This window comes from Physcomitrium patens, chromosome 20 (assembly GCF_059467195.1).
Source record: "Physcomitrium patens ecotype Gransden chromosome 20, ASM5946719v1, whole genome shotgun sequence".
Taxonomy (NCBI): domain Eukaryota; kingdom Viridiplantae; phylum Streptophyta; class Bryopsida; order Funariales; family Funariaceae; genus Physcomitrium; species Physcomitrium patens.
Genome location: NC_143429.1, coordinates 15,632,602 through 15,652,897, shown reverse-complemented (window position 1 = coordinate 15,652,897; position 20,296 = coordinate 15,632,602). Strand labels below are relative to the sequence as shown.

At 40.0% G+C, this 20,296-nt stretch overlaps 1 protein-coding gene across 3 annotated transcripts; it reads left to right on the top strand.

Annotated features, from left to right (window-relative positions):
* Positions 1 to 5,252: 5,252 nt before the first annotated feature.
* On the top strand, positions 5,253 to 9,411 carry LOC112273423 (uncharacterized). Of its 3 annotated transcripts, XM_090245011.1 has the most exons (6): positions 5,253 to 5,528; positions 5,752 to 6,076; positions 6,269 to 6,936; positions 7,253 to 7,871; positions 8,036 to 8,741; positions 9,067 to 9,411. In XM_090245011.1, exons 1-5 carry the CDS (start codon positions 5,262 to 5,264, stop codon positions 8,488 to 8,490), a joined length of 2,334 nt encoding a protein of 777 aa, XP_090101137.1. In that variant the 5' UTR covers positions 5,253 to 5,261; the 3' UTR covers positions 8,491 to 8,741; positions 9,067 to 9,411. The 3 variants fall into 3 exon arrangements, with proteins under 3 accessions (XP_090101137.1, XP_090101136.1, XP_024357953.2); XM_090245010.1 differs by having other exon boundaries at positions 5,752 to 6,936; positions 7,253 to 7,856; XM_024502185.3 differs by having other exon boundaries at positions 5,752 to 6,936.
* The last annotated feature ends 10,885 nt before the right edge of the window (positions 9,412 to 20,296 follow it).

Here is a 20,296-nt window from a genome sequence, read left to right as displayed (position 1 = left end):
CGTCATTGAAGGCGGAAAAACGGACGGTAGGAATGATGAAGGGTGAGGGATATAGGATGAGGTGGGAGGGAATGTGTGGGATGTTGGTTGATGGAAAGCGGGAAATGAAATGGTGGTGGGGTGGAAGTGGTGACGGGGGTGGCGTTGGTGGGTGGTGCAGAAACCAAGCGCATCGAAACAGCGGGCTCACAAGTTGCCGAAGGTAACAAGAATTGGTGTTCTGTGGACGCAAATGAGATTAGTAGTGGGAAATTGTGGGGTGTTGGGAGTGTGAGTGTCGTTTGGGGTGTTTGCGAGTGGGCACAAGCTCGATATCGAAGGTGGTGATTTCTTTTCTTTCTGTTTTATTTTGACGGGGGATGGTGTAGTACAATTTCCTCCGGATAACCCACACAACAATGCTGCTGGTTCATGCTGGTTTGTGTCGAAAAAGCTGTCGGATGAATGTGCTGTTAGGACTCTGGCTATATCCATCGAATTACGGGTTGCTTGAAGCTAAATCATTGGGCAACTTTTCAAAATCTGCAGGTTTCAGCACTTTGTTTTATATCGGAGCAAGAAGTGGAAGTAGCAGAGGCCTTGTTCGACCTGGCAAGGATGTTCACGCAACCTCTTCCTGCCGCTGTGGAATCCAAGCCTGAGGCGAAAGCTGCTGACTTGCCGAAACTCGATCCAAATCACGAGACGAAAGCATCACCTTCTTCTGCAAGCATTGTGACAGCTCATGTTTCCAACGGAGCTGCGGTCGTTTTATCCTCCTCCATCCCGACCCCTGCATCAGGTCCTAACGTTAACGGGAGCGTGAAGGGTTCTTCACCTGGTGTACTCTCAACGCCTTCACCCATTCGTTCTCCACCGTTACCAACAGCGGCACTTGCTGAGGGTACGCTTCATTTTCGAGGGGTTCTGCGTACATGCATCTATGTCGAGCGCTTGGGCAGAAGTGTTGGTCACGATAGTCCTTTTGAGTAATATAGAGTCCTTCATCTTGTTTAAGTGACGCCGGTTCTGTTTTGTTTGGGATGATTAAAGGTAGCATCGGTAACTACTACTAGTTCAACGTACAGAGGATTGTGGCCATGAGAGAGCCTGCCGAAGGACTGTAAATCGAATGAGCATTTCTCTGATTGCCTCCGAGGTGAACTAGTGGTTACTTGGTGCCATCATTTAGCCCGTGGAAAGTTGCACGGGTGTTAGGAAATGTGTGAGATGAACCGTATTTATGGTAGTTTTTTTTTTGTTGTGCAGCCGCGAAAAGAAAGCGACCTCGAGTGACAACTCGCACAGGAGAAGGTGGGTTGACTCAGTCGAGGGCAGGTCCAACCGCAGCTAATGCTGCGCTGAGCTCCGTTGGAAGTGGTGCAGCTCAGGCGAAGGATGCGAACCAAAGCACAAGTCAAGCATCGATTCCAGATGGAGGTGCCGTGAAAACGGAGAGCAGTGGCACAGTGGCACCCCCTGTGTGTGCGAGTGCTGCGAGCGTGGCAGTCGCGGCATGCGGTATGGCAGACACATCGAGTGTGGTGGCCACGACCGGCGCCACAGCGGTGGAAGGTCACGATGGTGCAGTGGGTGGAACAGTCCCTCGCACGGACAAGACGGGTGCGGAGAGGAAGGTGGTGGAATCGGACAAGAAGCTGGGTCCGAGCAGTGGTAACGCAGAAGTGGCCAGCTCGATCTGTGAAGAGAAGAGAGAAGAGGGATCCCCAGTTCGGGAGAAGAAGGGCACGAAGAGTGAGTGTGCGGACGTTGCAGGTGCAGTGAAATCGGAGGTGGATCCGATGCGGAGCACGAGCGCTGGTGTGAATGCAGTGATCACGAAGGTGGAGCTTGAGAGAAGGTACATATAGAGAGCGTTTGGGTGGATTGTGATGCAGCGAAATGCGTACTGAGGGGTTGCATGTGGAGCTGATCCGTTTTGGAGTTGGTGTGTCAGGTCTCCGGCGGCAGGTGGTCCGAGCGACGCAGATCGGGTACCGAAGCGAGAAATCGACCTGATGGTAGGTTAAGTGTGAAGTTTGTGATGTGGGATGAGAGTTGGTCTAGGTAGATCAGTCGGTGGCAGGGAGAGTAGATTCTGAGGGGCAGGCGTTGAATGCAATTACAGGTGCCTCCAAGTAAACTGGAAGGAGCATCGAGCAGTGAGAAGGGCGGCGAAAGCGGGAATGGAGACGAGGATGTTCGGGGTGCAACAGAGAAAGCTTCGGTGCGTGGGAATTGAGAAGGGTGATGATGATTGAGTTGGAAAGAGGCATGATTTGTGGATGTGGCGGTTTGCATTTGAGGTGGTGATGAGAGGTTGTGTTTCGGCGTTTGTGGCAGGTCGACGCAGCAGTTGCAGCGGCTGCGGACAGCGCTTCAGCGGAGAGGGAAGGAGAGGGGCGGGAGTTAGAGCGCGCAGAGATGGAGAGGAGGAGAGCGCAGGAAGAAGAGATGGATAGAGAAATAGAGAAAGAGAAGGAGCGGCAGGGTGTAGGCGAACGATCTGAAAGAGAGCAGCGACGTGAAGGAGAGAGTCAGAAAGAGGTAGCCGAGGAGACGGTGAAGGAGCGCGAGAAGGAGAAGGACAAGGTGGAGGAGCGGGCGGAGGCGAGCAAAGCAGGAGTGCAGAGGTCGAGCAAGAGCACGAAGATGGAGAATGGGAGGGTTCAGAAGGCGGAACGGGGAGGTGCGTGCACAGTTTGTAGAGGCGGTGTGTCACTTGACTGAGTAGTGTTGGTGTGAGAAACGCGAGAGCAGGATTTTTTGAGTTTGCGCATAGCTGGCGTTGTGAAAGTAGAGATGAATGCTGAAGAAGGGGGTTGCAAGGGGACATCTGCAGGGCGTACTGGATATAAACGACGGTGTAGGTTAAGGTAGCTTGATGGGTGCGCGGATTTGATGAGAGGAGGATGTGGAAGGGGTCTGCTGGGGTAGGAGTTGTGTTGGTCGAGAGTCGGTGATTGAGGTACATGGTTGGGTGGGATTTGACTGGGGACCATTTTGGGGTGGAACAGGCAATGGGGCGTCTGCAGCGACGTTTGTGGGGTGTGCAGCTGGCGGTGGTCCTGATGCCGCAGGGGTGGGCGGGAATGTGGCGGTTGTGCCTATGTCGATGGGGATGCTGGGGTGGCATGCAGGAATGGCTGGGTGAGTTTGATATATGGGTGTTGGGGTTAGAAGGCATGCGACGGGTGGTGTGGTATTTGGAGAGTCTGATTGTGGAGTGTTTGGCATTGCGATCTGAAGAATGTGGGTATGATGCAGGTACTATCCGGCGGCGGCGGCGGCGGTGGCCACAGCAGCAGGAGGTGTTGGCGTGGACAGCTCTCCAGCAGTGCAGGTATGAGAGTGGGGAGAGCGAGCGAGAGAGATGGTGTGAGGGCGGTGTGAGTTGAGTTTTGGATGTGGATGGGGGATCGGGGTGACGATGCTTGTTCGTGGTTGGAGTCCAAAGGAAGGCGCGGTTGTGTTAGACGGGAAGGTGGACGTGTGACGAAGGATCGTGGGGTGGAGTTCGGGGCAGCGCGTGATTGAGTTTGTGTGTGTGCAGGTGTCTTACATGGTGCCTCCACGAGCAGCATGGAAGCGGTGCGCGCTGCACGTGTACATTGCACACTTCATTGACGTGCAGCAGCAGTTGAATGGGCATCAGACATTCTTCTCGGTGCCGAACCAGGGGTACCCGAAGTCGTACAACTTGAACGTGCCTCTGGGTCCGTCGGATGGTGTATTGGGAGGTAGTCCCATGATGGGTGCTGCTGGCGGAGCAGTTGCGAGCGGTTCTGCAGGAGGCGGCGCCAACATGGAGGCGACGGAGCGCGGGTTGAATGCTGCCATGATGGCAGCAGCAGCAGCGGCGAGCGTGCAGGGAGCGAAAGAGCGCGGATACAACTTGGAGATGGTGGGACGGAAATCGCCGGGGCGGCAGCAACACGGCGGGCAGCAGGCAGCGGCATTGTCTTTGCAGGTGCGAGTAGCGAGAAGGAGGGTGAGGGTGAGGTGATGGTGAAGGAGGCGGTTGTGTGGTTTTGTGGATTGGGGTTGTGCGAGGAGGGGTCGGGGTGAGGTGGAGGGGACGGAGGGGGATGGGATGAAGTTGGGTGTGGTAGTGATTGATGGAGACGGTAGATTAGAGGATGGTATGGTCTGGAAGCACGGTTGTCTGGGTTGGAAATGATGGTAATGGGGTTGTTTGGGGATGCAGAGTGGGTTGATGTTGGGGTTCCCCGTGACTCAGAGCGCGAGCCCGTGTGGCGCGGGCGGTGGTGGTGGGGGAGGTGCGGCGGGAGCAGGGACAGTGGGGGGAGCGAATGTGAACTTGGTGGGTGGAGGAACGTTGGGTGGGACGAGCGCGGTGGGAGGGAGCAACTCGGCAGTGATATTGGGGCCGGGTGCGGTGGGTGGTGCAGGGAGCAACGGAGGGGTGACGTCGGCAGCAGTGCAAGCTCAGTACATGCAGGCGATAATGCAGCAGCCGCAGGGATATCCGTTCGGGCAGTTCCCGGGTCCTTTTGGGCCGGCTGCGTTCAATGGGCCGGCGGCTCACATGGGTGCCCAGCAGGTGAGGAGGGGGAGGGGGAGATTGGAGTTTGCGGGTAGGAGAGGGGATGGGTGGAGAGTTGGGGGTGTGGGGATGTGTGTGACGAGGGGTGTGGTGGTGTGTGCAGGCAGCGGCACAGTTGTTTGCGGCGGGTGGGACGTACTTTGCGCATCACATGGTGCCGCATGCAGCGCAGCAAGGAGGGCAGGGGAGCGGGAGTGCGGGGAACGGTGGAGGTGGTGGGGGTGCGGGTGGGGGTGTGGGGAAGGGTCAGCAGGCGGGACAAGGGGGTCGTGGGTTTCCAGGGGCGGGGTCTGGAGCGCACGGTCCGCGGAGCCAGTCACCTTCGCAATCGGTGCAGCAACAGCAGCAGCAGCAGGGCGGCGGGCACGGGGGTGGTCGGGGAAGTGAGAGGGAGAGTTTGGGGGAGAACGGGTCGTCGATGGTGCGTGGGTCGGGAATGTACGGGCAGGCAGTTCCGAGTGCGTCGGCGGGGTCGGCGAGTCCGAGTGTGAACGGCGGGGGTGGAGGTCACGGAGGCGGGGAGTACAATCTGATGGTGGGGTTGGGGAAGGTGTCGAAGTCACGGGAGACACAGGCGCAGGCGGGAAGTCAGCAGCAGCAGCAGGGGGTAAATGGTCAAGGTGGAGGGTCAGGTGGGGGCGGGGGGAGCGTGGTGCAGCAGCAGGGGGGAGGGGTTGGAAAAGGAGCGGAGGGGGGGTCGAGTGGGGGTTATGGGATGAGCATGGGGGGAGCGATGAACAGAGGGGCATCAGTGGGGCCGGGGCCTCTGGGATTGGCTCCGGTAGCGGCAGTGATGGCACCGCAAGGGCATGCGATGATACAGGGGGTGGCGGAGGGTGGGAGAGGGCAGGGCGGTGGGAGTGGACATCAGCAGATGGGTGGAGGCTCAGGTCATGCAAGTATGCTACATCATCAACAGCAATCGCAGCAGCGGCAGCAACAGATTCAGATTCACTCTTCTCAGCAGTCGCAGCAGCTGCAGGTGGGATTTAGTTGAAAACGCTTTATTTTTGTACTTGGAATGTTTGTTGGTGTGTTGTGATTTTTGTTATATTTTATTGTGATGCCGTTAATGGTGTTCGTTATTTCTCGATAAGATTTTCATCCAAGTAGTAAATGTTACTGTCGGGAAGTCTTCACAGCTGTGAGTTGTCATGGTTTTGGTTCTTGTAAGCTCACTGAAGCGTCGCCTGGTTTCCCCTCAGAAACAGGCTCTGAAAGGCAAAGTACTGCAGCAGCCTCAGCAACAGCGTGGTTTGTCTTTTATTGGGAATGCTGCTGGAATGAGCGAGGATAGCCGCAGCGGTAGAGATTGGTGTTTCTCGAGCAGTGGCAGTCGCGGCCGGGAGCGGGTGATTGCGGGTGAGAGGAAGGTTCAGGGTAAAAAACCTTCTGGGACTGGGTCTCCTCTCTCAAGGGACGCTGAAGGGGGTTCTTGCTTGCAGTCGTCAGCAATGGGTTGCGGCGGGTTGGGTTCTTCTCGGAATCAAATTGGGACCACCTTGAACCTAATGGCTCCAACAAATGCTGGTATTGCCTCCAGACCTGGTGTGCAGACGTGTCCATTGGGTGCAATGAGTCCTTTGCAGCAACATACTGTAGGTGGAGTGTCGAAGCAGGGTGGTGGTAGGTCTAAGGGCACGGGGGGCTCAAGTCCTGGCGCAGCGATGTTGCACCAGGCTACGCAGTCCTCTTTTTCAGACCGTCTAACTGGAAGTGCAGGGTCCTTGGTGGGAAAGGCGCCTCTTGCCCAAGGGTTGAGTCTTGCGGGTCAAAGCATTCCAACAAGTCAGGGTGGGCAGCACCCGCAGAGTAAGATAAACCAGAGGTCAGCACAGGGAGTTCTTACAGGTTCCTCAGCGGCATCGACAGCTCCAGTTCCAAATCTTGAGGCAGTGCTGGCTGCTGCGATGGCGAATAACTCGCAGAGCCAGCAGGCGCTTCGAGCATCGTCAGTGAGTGCGGCCGGAAATGTGGGGTGTACTTCGAGGATGGGGGCTCCTGCGGTGTCACTGGGTTCGATTTCGATGGGGATATCGTCAAAGAGTTTAGGGCCGAACCAAGTGAAGAGCAGCTCGTCTCAGAAGTTGCCTTTTCCCATTCCTCAAAAGGTGGGTGCGGGTGGAGCTCCAATGAAGCGAGATTCGTCTCCTTTGTCGGTTGGCCCCGTTCTTTCGATGTTGGGTCCGAGTTTTTCGGCTCAAAGCCTGTCTAGTAAGAGCTCACAGCAATCACAAGTGCAGATTCAAGGGCTAACTCAGAGCTCGCAACAGCATATTGGAAGTCAGTCACATGGCTCTGCACAAGGACAGGGACCTCCTCCCCAGTTGCAGCCGCAGCAGAGCAAGCACTCATTGACTAATCCGCACCAAACGCAACAGCAGCATACGGTACATCCACACATGTTTCATTAGCAGCAACAACACGTGCGTTGTATGCGTCGCTGGATGTTGTCTTAAGTTGTTTGAGATTCATTTGAATATATGTAGAAAGGGCGAATCCATTTTCTCTTGGCTGTGGGCTAGTGAAGTCACATGTGCGGTGTTGGGTGAAAATGGTGCGCCTTTACCACGTGCTGCATTTGTTGTTGTGGACGGAGGTGCTATTCCCAGTAGGTTATCCGTTGGAGCAGGCTGCTATGGACTCTGCGAGCTGTTCATGGTGAGCTAGTCTCCTATGCTGATTTCGTTGTTGCTATGGTTGCAGCATCAGCAACATCAACACTTGCATCAGCATCACCAACAGTCTGGTCATCTACAGGATTCCCAAGCTGGCCCTCCACATTCCCAAGTGTCTCAACATGCTCCATCATACCACCAGCAGTCTGGGCATCAGCAGCAGCCTGGTTCAGGTTCTCAAGCGCAGCAGGTTCATTCCCAACAACAAATGCAGCAGCAGCAGCACATGCAGCCACCACAGCATGCATCTCATCTGCAGCAGCACCAACAAGCATCGTCTCATCAACAGCAGCAGTTCGGTATTCCCGGCGGGAACGGTAGCTTGGCAATAAGCTCCGGGCTTTCACTGGGCGCGGGGAACACGGGCAGTGGCGTGGGGGGTGGGCGGAGCAGCACGAACTCCGATGGTGGGGGAGGGGCCCCGAATGGGAGGGCGGTTCAGTCTACGAAGCAAGGAGGGGGTGGCGGTATTCCAGGAGGACAGCGGGCGAGCGGCGGGCCGGGATTTCTGCAACAATATGGAAGCGGCGGTGGGGCGTCGTCAGGTCAGCAGCAGTCGGGGAGCCCTCGGAACAGCGCAGCGTCGGGGTATTCACAGGGGAACTCGAACTCGGGGGCAGCGGGAAGAGCAGGTAATGGAAAGGGAGGTGAGTATGGGTAGGCGGGTGAGTATGGGTAGGCGGGTGAGTATGGGTAGGAGGTGGTGCAGAGGCGGAGTGAAAGGGTAGGGGGTGGTGGGGTGCAGTTGTGTAGGGAAGGCGGTGGTTTTTGTGGGGCTAACGGAGGCGGTTGAGGGTGGGGGCACATGCAGATGGTGGTCAGGAGCAGGCGAACGGGATGCGGATGGCGAAAGGTGGAGCGCAAGCAAGGGGTGGGTCGACGATGGGAAGCGGTGGGGGGATGCAGGGTTCGTCGCAGCGAGCGGAGGGGGTTGGGGGAGGTGGGAGTAAAGCGGGGGGTGGGGGGTTGAACAGTTTCGGGGATATTGTGCAGTCACGGACGAGTGTGATGATGACGAGCCCGAGCGGCGGGGCACAGGGTGGTGGGAGTATGTCGAACGGGCAGAGCAACATCAGCAATCCAAATGTACAGAGTGGAGGAGATGGAAGGCATGGAGTGAACGGGGGCGGTGGTGGTGGTGGTGGAGGCCAGAACCAAGGTCACGCAACGTCAGGAACGTCGATGGGGGGCGGTGGCGTGGTAGCTAGTGGTCCAGTAGTAGCGGTGCTGGGTGCTCAGCCTCCGACGAGTGCGGTGCAGCAGTGAGTTGGTGGAGGAGTTAGTTTTCTCTGACACTTTCGTTCGTGATATTCGAAGGAAATGCATGCGAAAGTGGTTTTCGTGCAACGCTCATTTGTTGAAGGTGACAATCCGGAACTTAACCATTTTTCTTGATCACCACTTAGACCCCGACGGATCACTACTCTTGGTCATGTCGAGGATCATCAGACTTTTTTTGAGCGGCATGGTCGAGTCGAGGAGTTCCAATTCGCTGAACGTTGCACGCCGATTTACTTGTGAGACGTCTCTTACTATTTTATCTGATAACAATTTGTGCAAGGGTGTTTGTCTGGTTTTTTTGGTTTTTTGCTCTTCTATGATGGGTTTTGTGTGTGCTGCAGTTGTAGTGCCATATATTAAGGTGGTGTTTGTTTTGTTGAAATCCGATGTGTGTGAGATTCGATCGAATTGCTAGGTCCGGTACTGTGGTCGTGTTTTCATTGTGACTAGCCATGGAGTTTCTGCTGCTTTGAATTTTTGGTGTTAGTGTTTAATGTGTGTAGTAGCTAGTCGCGTGTGGCAGTTGATGCTGAGATTATGGATTGGTGGTTGTGTTGTCAGCGATGCGTTCTGGCTTAGGCGTTTCGAAGGATTCACGAGACTGGGAACTGCGATGGACGGAGATTTTCAGATTGAGACATGAGTGAAGTTGATTGGACCTAGCCAGATGTAGGTGCATCATGGAAGAACAGCTACTTTGGTTAAAGAATGTACAATTGGATGTCACACCATGACCTGCGAGGGGCTTAAATTTCCTATCTGAAGTACATTTGCTCATATGAGATGGTCATGAATGAGAGACCCGGACACTTTTGTGGGAGTTTGCTTTTTTCAGCAGTGGAGTTTGCAAAGAAATGATATGTATTTTCTTTGTGATACAAGTATATATGATGGCCCTTCCCCTAAGCTCACCTTTATTTTGTCTTACTTTTGGGATGTCACGTGACCCTTTGGTTCCAAGATGGTACACTTTGGGATGTATCATGACTTCCAGATCTTCATCTACTTAACTTAATGTTTATCCACTTGATATGTTTGATTCCTTACACAGCCAATCTTTTATACAGTATCTTTTAGTGGTTTTATTGTGAATGGATCTCACATGTCTTAAAACACGTGACTTATGTCTTATGGTTAACAATTTTGTTGACAAGAGAAATATACTCCAAAATGGGGTCATTTTTGGTGCATTGTGTTGTTACACATATATTTTGTTCAATTTTAGAAATCAATGTGATTTATAATCAAGCAATTCAACTATTTGCATTGTGTTTTTCTAATTTTCCATCATTACAATTTTTTTAGCATGCTATATTATATTACCAAGTTTTGAATGATTTTTGATTGATTTCCAGGCCATGATTTTTGTTAAAATTTCTATTATGAAAATGACACTTTCTACTGTATTTTTTTTTAAAGAAAGGAAAAACAGAAAGTTATATCTTGTTCAATTTAAAATCAGTACATTTTGCATTGGTTATGGAGTTAGATGTGTCAAATGTAACTCATTGATGTAACTTTTTTAAAACAAAAGTGTAAACAAAATTACTTTTATAAAAGATTAAATATTTTTTTCGTTCTTAGAGTATTTTCTTCATAGAGTCGCAACTTTTATTGCATATTGTTATTTTTTTTGTAACGTTTATTTATTTATTTTAATAGTTTAATATTTTAATTTTGAATTAATATCATTTATAATTCTTATTGCTGTGATCTATTTTACCATTTGGAATTGAATGTTTTTGATATTTGGTGCTTTATCTTACTACAGTTACAAAGTATTGCATGCTACACCTTTCTATTCTTGGATGATTCTTCTTCTATTCAAGATTCTTTCATTGTCTTTGCATATGTGATTATTATTAATTGCATACTATCTCTTAAAATCTCCCATCTAGTTTATATTATTACTAAGTGTCGAATATGTCTTGAATAATATTTATTTATATTTATATTTATACTTTTTATTATGCACATATTTTTTTATGTAAGTGATAAAAAACTAAATAGTTTTCAGTTTGTTTTCTTCTTGTTGAAGATGAAATTGGTTTGTCATGTTTTTGGTGCCTTGCATTTTTTTTGAGCTTAGGGTTGCAAAATTTTTCCTTGTAACAATTCTTTAATTGGATTCATAATTTTTTTAATTTAGAGCAAAAGATGGCAAGATAAGTACTTTGAACTTTTTAGATAAATATCTCTATAGATAGTTTTTGCAATGTTTTAAGTATTTAGTTGACAAAAAAGTAAGAATTATAAATGACTAGTGATTATCAACAACATATCTCTACATGACTTGGGATGCCTTTCTAATCTTTGCCCAATGGATTGTATACTTTAAATTGTTCTGGAATCAATTTAAAACTCAAAGGAATCTGATTTTCATCTCACACTCTTGTATTAAACAAATTTAGTAATCTGATTTAATCAAAGCCATGTGTCAATTTGAATAGTAAGGATCTAATGAACATTATTGATTTTTTGTTATAAGTGACTTTTGGATCTATAACCAACTGATCTAGATCAATCTAGATCAGATTTATTGTCAATAATTAATTGTTGCACATGATTTTGTTGTATGCAATCAATTAATTTAATTAACTTAGTAAGTATTTTCTTTACTTACAAATTTGTTTTAGTAATTTTTTCAATTAGATGAAATTATATATATCTATATATTCATTCATGCCATTTAAAAAAAATAATGTACACTAAAAGATTTGTAAAGAATGTAAATCCATTTTTTATGGTAATTTTTGTAAGTCTTTTAGAACTAATTTGTTATGACTTAATTAAATACTATAACACATCACACACATTTTTGTTCATTTTATAAATATATTAAATTTATTTAATAATTAAGGTGCTATTATTCTATATTATAGTTTTTAATTTTATAATATTATGCAATTTAGTTTGTATAAACTTATATATTTGTCTGAGTGGATCTAACACAATAACACATTTTAGATTTATTGATATGATTTATATTTACAAAAAACATATTACTTTTTAGAAAGATATAAAATATAAGCATGAGATAAGCTAACTAATATTATCATAAAATCATAGAATCTATAGTGAATTATAAAAATCAATATTTAATTTAAATAATGTCAAAACGGCTAAATTGACTTAGTCACTATTCTTATATAATCATCAAAATATTATCAAAAAAATGACAATAATGTTATAAAGAGCAATTTTAGTTTAGTTAAGTTGACTATGAGTTACAACATAGACTTAAATTAAAAAAAGAAGATTGTAGTACCAAATAACATGGAAAGAGGATATAACTACAAGTTAAGCTAATGATAAGTTTAGAAGTTATCACATGCAATGAAATCAATTTTTTTGTATGCATGGAATTCAGCGAAGATGTAAATTGAATAATCTTCAATAGAAATTTTCTTCATGGTAACAGAGCTGGATTGAAGAGAGTTTGTTGATTATTGATAGTGACATGTTTTTGAGAAACATATAAGAGTCACCTAGTTGATGTTACAGATTACTTTTACAACTTTGATTTGAGAGTAAAGACTAATAGAAGTGGTACAATAAGTGATATAGAGAAAGGTCTTCAAAGAAAAAGACTTTAGAAATGAGTGAGATTGAACCACAAGGGCAACCCTTTGTAGGAGAATTTCACAAATTTGTTGGAGATAAAAATTCTCATGAATGGCAATCTAGAATGAAATTTGTGCTTATTAAATAGAACCTATGGCTAATTGTAGAAGTGAAAAGAGAACCAACAACTTTTCTTGCATTAAACAGAGAAAAACATTATACAGCAACAACTCTTTAGGAGGAAAAGAATAGAGCACATTTGAGAATTTTGATGTTTGTTTGTGATGAATTTGTGGATACATTGATGGAGAAATTAGACCCTACTGATACATGGAATTTTCTCATGGAAGTCTATTAGAGTAGAGATCAATCAAAAATCATGTTGATAAATTCTCAGTTCTTTTCATTGTGGTTACAAAAAGAAGGAGATGTCAAAGAATATGTGAGACTAGCAAGGGAATACAAGAACAAGCTTGTTATTTAGGAGAAGCACTTCAAGACAAAATGTCAAGGAATTTGCTCTTGAATAGATTACCAAAGAATTACAACATGATGATTTAGTTGATTAATAATTCAACTCTTTCGCCAAGTTTTGATAAATGTATTACTGGGGTAGTGAATGAGGCAAAAAGACTTAATATTAGAATACAACATTTGGGTGAAATTGAAGAGATAAATTATGCTACAAATCCAAATTGTGAATGTGGACGAAGTTGAGGAAAAATAAAACAATGTGGACGTAGTAGTAGAGGAAGATGGAGAGGAAGATCAAATTTAAGAGAAGAACTAGTTTATTGCAATGAACTTCATATGTGAACAACCTGGACATATTACGTAAGAATGTTATTATTGCAAAAGACTAGTATCTACAAAAAGAGATGATAATTCAATAGTTGAATCAATAAAAAAAAAAAAAAAAAAAATGAACCAAATGAGCTTGAAGCATCTCCAGCCGAATTTCAGAAACCCAAATAATGGTATATGGATAGTGGATGTAGCATGCATGTGATAGGAGAAAAAGATTCGATCACAAACATGAGAGAAATGGATATCCAAAATCTTACTACAATGGGTGATGAATTGCATAGAATCAAAAGAAAAGGTGATGTTAAATTATAAAATTATCATGGTGAAATGAAAGTTAAAGATGTTTTGTATTCTCAGTCTACAACTAGAAACCTACTATCAGTAGGCTGTTTTGCAGATGATAGAAGAGCAAATTTATTTATAAGAACATATGTATACATTCTAGACAGTATTAAAAATATAAAAATAGTTGCTGTCGAACATAAAGATTTGAAAAGTGGGCTTTATAGATTCGGCAATACAATCTTCACAAAAAATAAAATAAAATATATTTCAATTTATATTAAGACAAAAAAGTGGCATTTTTGCTATAGAAATATGAACTATGCTGGACTATACCATCTTTTGAAAGAAAATTGAGTAAGAGGATTACCAACAATATAGAATGTAAAACAAATCTGCGAGGCTTGTTTAGTGGGACGTCAACACAAAGATTTTTTTCAAAAGCATCTTTTAATAGAGCAACAAAGATAAATCAACTTATTCATGCGGATTTGATGGGATCCATGAGAATAGCATTGTTAAATGGATTAAGATTTATTGATGTTTTTACCAATGATAGAAGTTGTAAAAGTTGGTTATATTTTCTCAAAACAGAGAGAGAAACTCTTGAAAAATTTAAGCAGTTTAAGGCAATAACAGAAGCTGGAAGTAACAACAAAATAGAGATATTAAGGACTGATAGTGAAGGATGATTCTTATCTACAACATTCACAAACTATTGCAAGGCAAATGAAATTAAAAGGAAATTGACACAAGCTAGAACTCCTGCTTGAAATAGTATGGAAAAAAGAAGAAATAAAGTTCTTATTGAAAAGACAAGAAGTTTACAATATGAAGCAAAATTACCTATATATCTTTGGACAAAAATGGTAAATGCAACAAATTAACTTATAAAAGAAGACCTACAAGGACAATAAAAAGACAAACATCAAAGGAAAGATAGACAATGAAGAAACCATCACTCTATCATCTGAAAATTATGGGAAGCTTGGCATGTGTACATGTATCTAAAGAAGAGAAATCAAAACCTTAATCAAAAACCTTAAAATATATTATGGTGGGATATGATAAAAAAAGCAAAGTATATAGGCTTTATTATCTACCAATAAAGAAGATTCTTTTCAATAGAGATATGGTATTTGATGAATCTAGAATTGGATTCAAATTTACAAAATTAAATAATGTAGTCGATATAGATACAAAACTATTTGTATCATCAAAAAATGATGAGTATAATCAAAATTAAGAATTGTTTCATGAGAATTATGATCAAAATCCAATACAAGCAGATGATAACAATTTCAATTGAGTCACCAAATAGGGAGTGTGAATCTGCTTCACAAGATAAAGAAAGAAATGTTAAAGCTATAGAATAGACAAAGCGTCTCAAATTTCTACAAGATGAAGTGATTAACGAGGAAGAAGAGGAAAATATATCCTCAACTTCAGAAGGTACTTCCTCTAACAATACTTTTTAGAAAAAGAAAAAATCTAAACATAGTATTATTGAAACAAGCTCACAAAGATTGTAAAGGCCAAAGAAACAAAATACAAGACTACACAATTGTATTTGGGCAATAGAAAAACAAGAAGTATGGAACCAATTTTTTTATGAAGCAATAAGTTCAAAAGTATGGAATGAAGCAATTTAACAAGAGATAAATGCTATTGAAAGAAATAATACCTTGGAAATAATAGATCAACCGGATGGGATCAAGCCACTTCATTTTAAATGGGTTTTTTAAAACAAAAATAGAAAATATTAGAAATGTTAAAAAGTAAAAAAGTAGACTAGTAGCAAGAAGGAGTTTTCAAAAGTATAGAATTGATTATTTTGAGACACTTGCTCATCTGGTAAAATAAGCAATGATAAGATGTGTGGACTTAAATAAAGCTTTATATGAACTTAAATAAGCTCAAAGAGCTTGGTATTCAAGAATACACGATTATTTGAAAGAGAAAAATTTCAATAAGAATAATAAAAATTATAATTTTTATTATTGTATTAAAAATAAAAAAATAAATTTCTGCTTTTATATGTTGATGACTTGTTATTAATAAGAGACAAATATAAAAATATTAACAAGATTCAAAAATATTTGCAAGATGAATATGAAATAATTGATTTGGACAATGTATGCACTTATGTAGAAGCTGAATTTGTATTTATTGAATAAGGATTTTGAATGCATTAGATACAATATATCAAAAAATTATTAAAAAAATTTGGAATAAAAAATTTGAACTCTATGTTTGTACCAATGAATATAAGAACTAAGCTCAAATGAGACATGAAATCTCTACCATGTATTGCTACTTCCTATCAATCCTTAATTGGAAGTTTGATTCATCTATGAATAATCCAACATGATATAGTTTTTTCTGTATATTACTATTTGCCGTACATGAATCAATCGCAAGAAGTACATCTTATAGCAACTAAGAATATTTTCAGATATCTTTAGAAAACCATGAATCACAAAATTTTGTTTTGAGTTGATAATGAATGAGAATTACAAACTTTTGGAATTTCCTTCGCTTGACACCATGACCAAGATTTATATATACTAAGATGTTGACCTTTTCTCATAGCATAAAACTTTCTTGATTTCAAAATTTGATAAGGGAAATTATAGAGTATAATATATCAATGTCTACCAAATGAAAGTTGGCTATGAAATGGGAAAATCTTGATGCCAATGTGAAACTCAACCATGCTAATAGAAAGCAGAATTGTACATGCAAAACAATACAAACAGTTTATAAGATTGTATAAAAAAGAAAAGAAATATATAACAAGAAGTTAAAGAGCTTACCGATGACAAGAATTGAAGATAAGTCATAGTATTAGTAAAAATGATATAAGAAGAAATAAGCAACATATTGAAAGAAAGAAAGAAAGAAAGAAAAAGAAGAAGAAGAAAAAAAAAACTATGATTAAGGAAGAGTATTAGATGTTATAAAGAACAACTCTAGTTTAGTTAGGTTAAGTATGAATTATAACATAAATTTAAATTAGAAAAAAATATTACAATATTAGATAGCATAAAAAGAGGTTATAACTATAAGTTAAACTAATAATAAATTTAGGAGTTGTTGCATACAATAAAATGATTTTTTTTTTTGCATATATAGAGTTCAACAAAGATGTAGATTGAACAATCTTTAAAAGGAATTTTCTTTAAATAAAAATTTATACTTCAAATTTCTTATATTAATTTTCATTTTTAAGATTATATTATTTTGAATGCTATAAATTTTTAAGAACCTATTTCATTTGCATATTTGGTGCTACTATGCTTGTGATGAACTACTATTATTTACTCATTACAATTTAAGTAGCCATTTTAATTGGATATTAATTTTTAATAGGTAAAATACTTGTTATTAAATCTAATCTAATAATATAATCTCTTTTATTAAAAATAAGATAAAATATCAATTTTCTATTTACTAAAAGTAATTAGACATCTCATGATTTTGATATTTTTATGAAAAGCGTTTTTTTTTTTTTTTTTTTTTTTTTTTTTAAATTTTAAAAGAAATCACATTTCTTATTATTAGCAATATGAATCAAAGTTATAATACTCTCATCAACTTCTTCATCTACATTTGTGTTTTTGACATAATATTATTTATATTGACTATTCTAACTACAATTAGATAATTAAAATATTATAAAATAGAATATATAATATTCTGACAATTTTAAGCTTTAATGTAGTTGGATTTTATTTTTCAAAAATACTATGAAATGATCAAGTAAAAAAAACAATTTCAAAAGGTCTTTAAAAATAAAAAAAATTAAATTGCATAAAGAAATTTGCTAAATTGTTGAAGACCAAAAACATCTTTATAAAGTTCACCAACAAAATATCTTTATAAAGTTCAACAACAAATAAAATTAACTAAAATGTGCACAAACTATTCCTTCTTTGACAGAAACAAGTTTCCATTTTTGTTACCACTTATCATCTTCTTGCTAAACTTCCCTTCGACCTGATCTTCGGAGACCAGAACATTGACATCTGCTTTGGAGATGTGAGAACCCAGTTGCTAGTGGGAGAAACCTCAGAATGTTCACTTTGGACTGCTTACATAAATCATCTCCGTGAGGCTTTCGTGTTTAATGTTGGCAGGTCTAGGGATCAGCTTCGATGCTAGTTACTTGCGCAACTTCATGTTGATGTCGAGGAGCAACCATGAAGTTTGAACAGCTGCCGGAGACGACTGATCGTCGATATTTGAACTGGTCACCCGACGACATGTCATGGTGTGCAGCGAAGCGGATTTGGGCCGTGTTTTCAGAATCAACCTGTTTCCTCAAGCGCCACGAATCTGGTAATGCACCAGGCTGCAAACTTTCCGCACTACCCAAATGTTCCTTGGCACCCCAGGCTGGCCCGAGGACCAGGTCATCAACAGCATGAGTCTCGTGCCAAAACGCCATTCTCCACCTTCACTTGCCTCGGCCTCAACAATCATGTGATTTACTGTGAATCGCCTTTTACTCTTCCGGACAAAAGAAGAGTTTTGTTTTGGTGTTCTTTTTTGCTAACTTGTGCACAGCCTGCCATTCTCTGATAGTTTAGAATGTTTCTGAACCAAAGGCATGACACTTTTGGACACCGTTTGGAACAATTGCATCTATAACTGAGCTAGAAACTTCCGAACCTTGCTGCAGATCTAACTTGTCATTGTGTTCACCGCATGACACAGTAATAGAGCCATTCCTTAGATTTTAATGACAAATGCCCGTTTGTGGCTGTGGTAGGTTTTCAACAGAAAGTTTGCAAGAAGTTTAAGATTTGTATAAAAAATCCAAATTCTGTAGAAAAAGAATTATGCAAAAATAGTTAAGTAAATAAAAAACCAGTAGAGAACAAGCTTCATAAGTAGCTTATGAGAAATTACTAGGAAATAATGTAATGTTTTGTCTTTGCATAATATGCTGTTTAAGTCTAATGTAACAAGACTAAATTTTTTTTAAACAAAATTTTAACCATATTATTGCCTACACAATGAAAAAAATAAATGATTTATAAAATTTGGAATTATAAATATATTTTATCAAAAAAGAAGTGACATGTATAAACTCCAAATCTAGTATCTAATTCTTTTTAGTATATTTTTTTAAAGAATTTATCAAATACTAATTTCGATAGAACTAACATAATGTTATATATATATATATATATATATCTATATATATAATATTTAAAAAAACTAAAGTAAATATTGCATAATAATCTTCATTATTTGGTAATCTTTGTATTTATTTTAATTATCAATATTTACATTCTAATAAATAACCAGAATTATTTAAGTGTATGTCTAAAATTACTTATTTTTTATTATTAATGTATAGTATTGGAGTTTTCTAATTAATTTTTTTAACATTCTTAAAATTCCAATGTTCTAAAATCATTGTAATTTATATTTGTATAAGTTTTAAAAGAAGCAATTAAAATTTTTTAGTTCTTTGTTGATAATTTTGAAGTTGGTGGATATGTCTAATTTATTTGTGTAAGATCATGATAAGACGTTTACCAAGATATTTACAAATTTTTAAGAAAATGATTAACTATATGTAAAAAATAATAAACTATGATTACCAATCCTAGTGTTAGATTAATTTAATGGGTTCAAACAATACTTCTAAGACTTGTACTACATATACTAATTGTTATTGTATACAAAACTTGTAATATTTATAGAGTGAAAATCATCTTAAATAACTAATGGCAATTTAGAAGAACCAACTTGGTTGAGAGGACCTAAAGCAATAGGATCTCAAAAACAATAGAAGAGAGATCAGAGATATTCAATCTATGTCAAAATTAAATCAATAAGTTCTAAATAGTAGAAGGCATAACAACAATATTCAACCTACATAAGAATTAAATATCTTAAAGTTTTGATAAGTAGTTTTTTACAATAAGATAGATAGAAAGTAATAATTAATAGAAATAACACAAGTAACAACCAAGGTTGATATTAGGAGGACTATTTTTTTTATTACTATTGTTATTTATTTTAGAATTTGATTTGAATATGTTCTAAATATAAATTATTTTTTGAATTAATAATATATCTTTTATTATTTTATCTAAATTAAGTATTTTTTTAAATTATTACTATTATCTTTTTATTAAAGTTGAGTTCTATGTAGTCTAATTCAAATTAATAGTTGGTGCATGATTCTTTTTAATATGAATCTTGATTACAATTAATTAACTTTAATATAAAAAATAATATTAATAATTTATGAATTGATACTTGCAGATCAATACCCGATAAGAATTATAATAGTCTAATAATGATTTAAGGTGATTAAAAAAATCTTTATAATAAAAAAAAATGAATCTCAAGAAAACTTTCTAATCTATGAGATTTTAGACCTACTTTTGTCCAAAGTACCAAATTTTGAACCTTAAATCTATTAAATAGTAAGTTTTTTATTGTCACATATAATATTAATTTAGATATTTATACTAATTAATTTATCATTTAATTAATATAATATCCAAGATTAGTATTTGATAATTATATTACAAATTCAAAGTCAAGTATCTAAAATTCCAATTGTAACAACTGTACTATTAGTTGACTATAAACTTGTGCTAAGTAAAAACAACCACTACCTTCTCACTTGTGATTACACTTGTAAATCCAAAACAATTCTTAACCAACAAACTTTAGATTGCAACTTTTTAAACTAAGTTGAAGAATCTTCAACATCATCTACAAGGCAAGACTTTACATTTTAATCCATTCTATAAACATAGCCATATTCTTTTAATGGTAGATATTATGGCAACATTTTCTATTTACTTCTAAGATACTTGACAATTTATTCTATCAAAACACAACAATTTTTTTATCTTCTACATATCTTACTTTGTTTATGCAATTGACGCTGATAATAAGTGTGTCACCCATCATTATCCAAAGACTATTAATATGCTTTTGTGCAAAAGTGGTATGTATTCAAGCACCCTTTCTTGTAAGCTATGCAATATTATCAATCTTAATGGCAAACTCTGTGAATTTTTTAAGTTTAATTTATTCAAAATAATCTCTAGGATGTTCAAAATTATAAATGGTTCATGACATATATTATAAAGAATCCAACTTA

Coding starts and splice junctions, on each gene's coding strand:
- LOC112273423 (XM_024502185.3), top strand. CDS start 5,262: ATGAGCATGGGGGGAGCGATGAACAGAGGGGCATCAGTGGGGCCGGGG. Junction 5,529..5,751: donor AGCAGTCGCAGCAGCTGCAG/GTGGGATTTAGT, acceptor GTTTCCCCTCAG/AAACAGGCTCTGAAAGGCAA. Junction 7,872..8,035: donor AGCAGGTAATGGAAAGGGAG/GTGAGTATGGGT, acceptor GGGCACATGCAG/ATGGTGGTCAGGAGCAGGCG.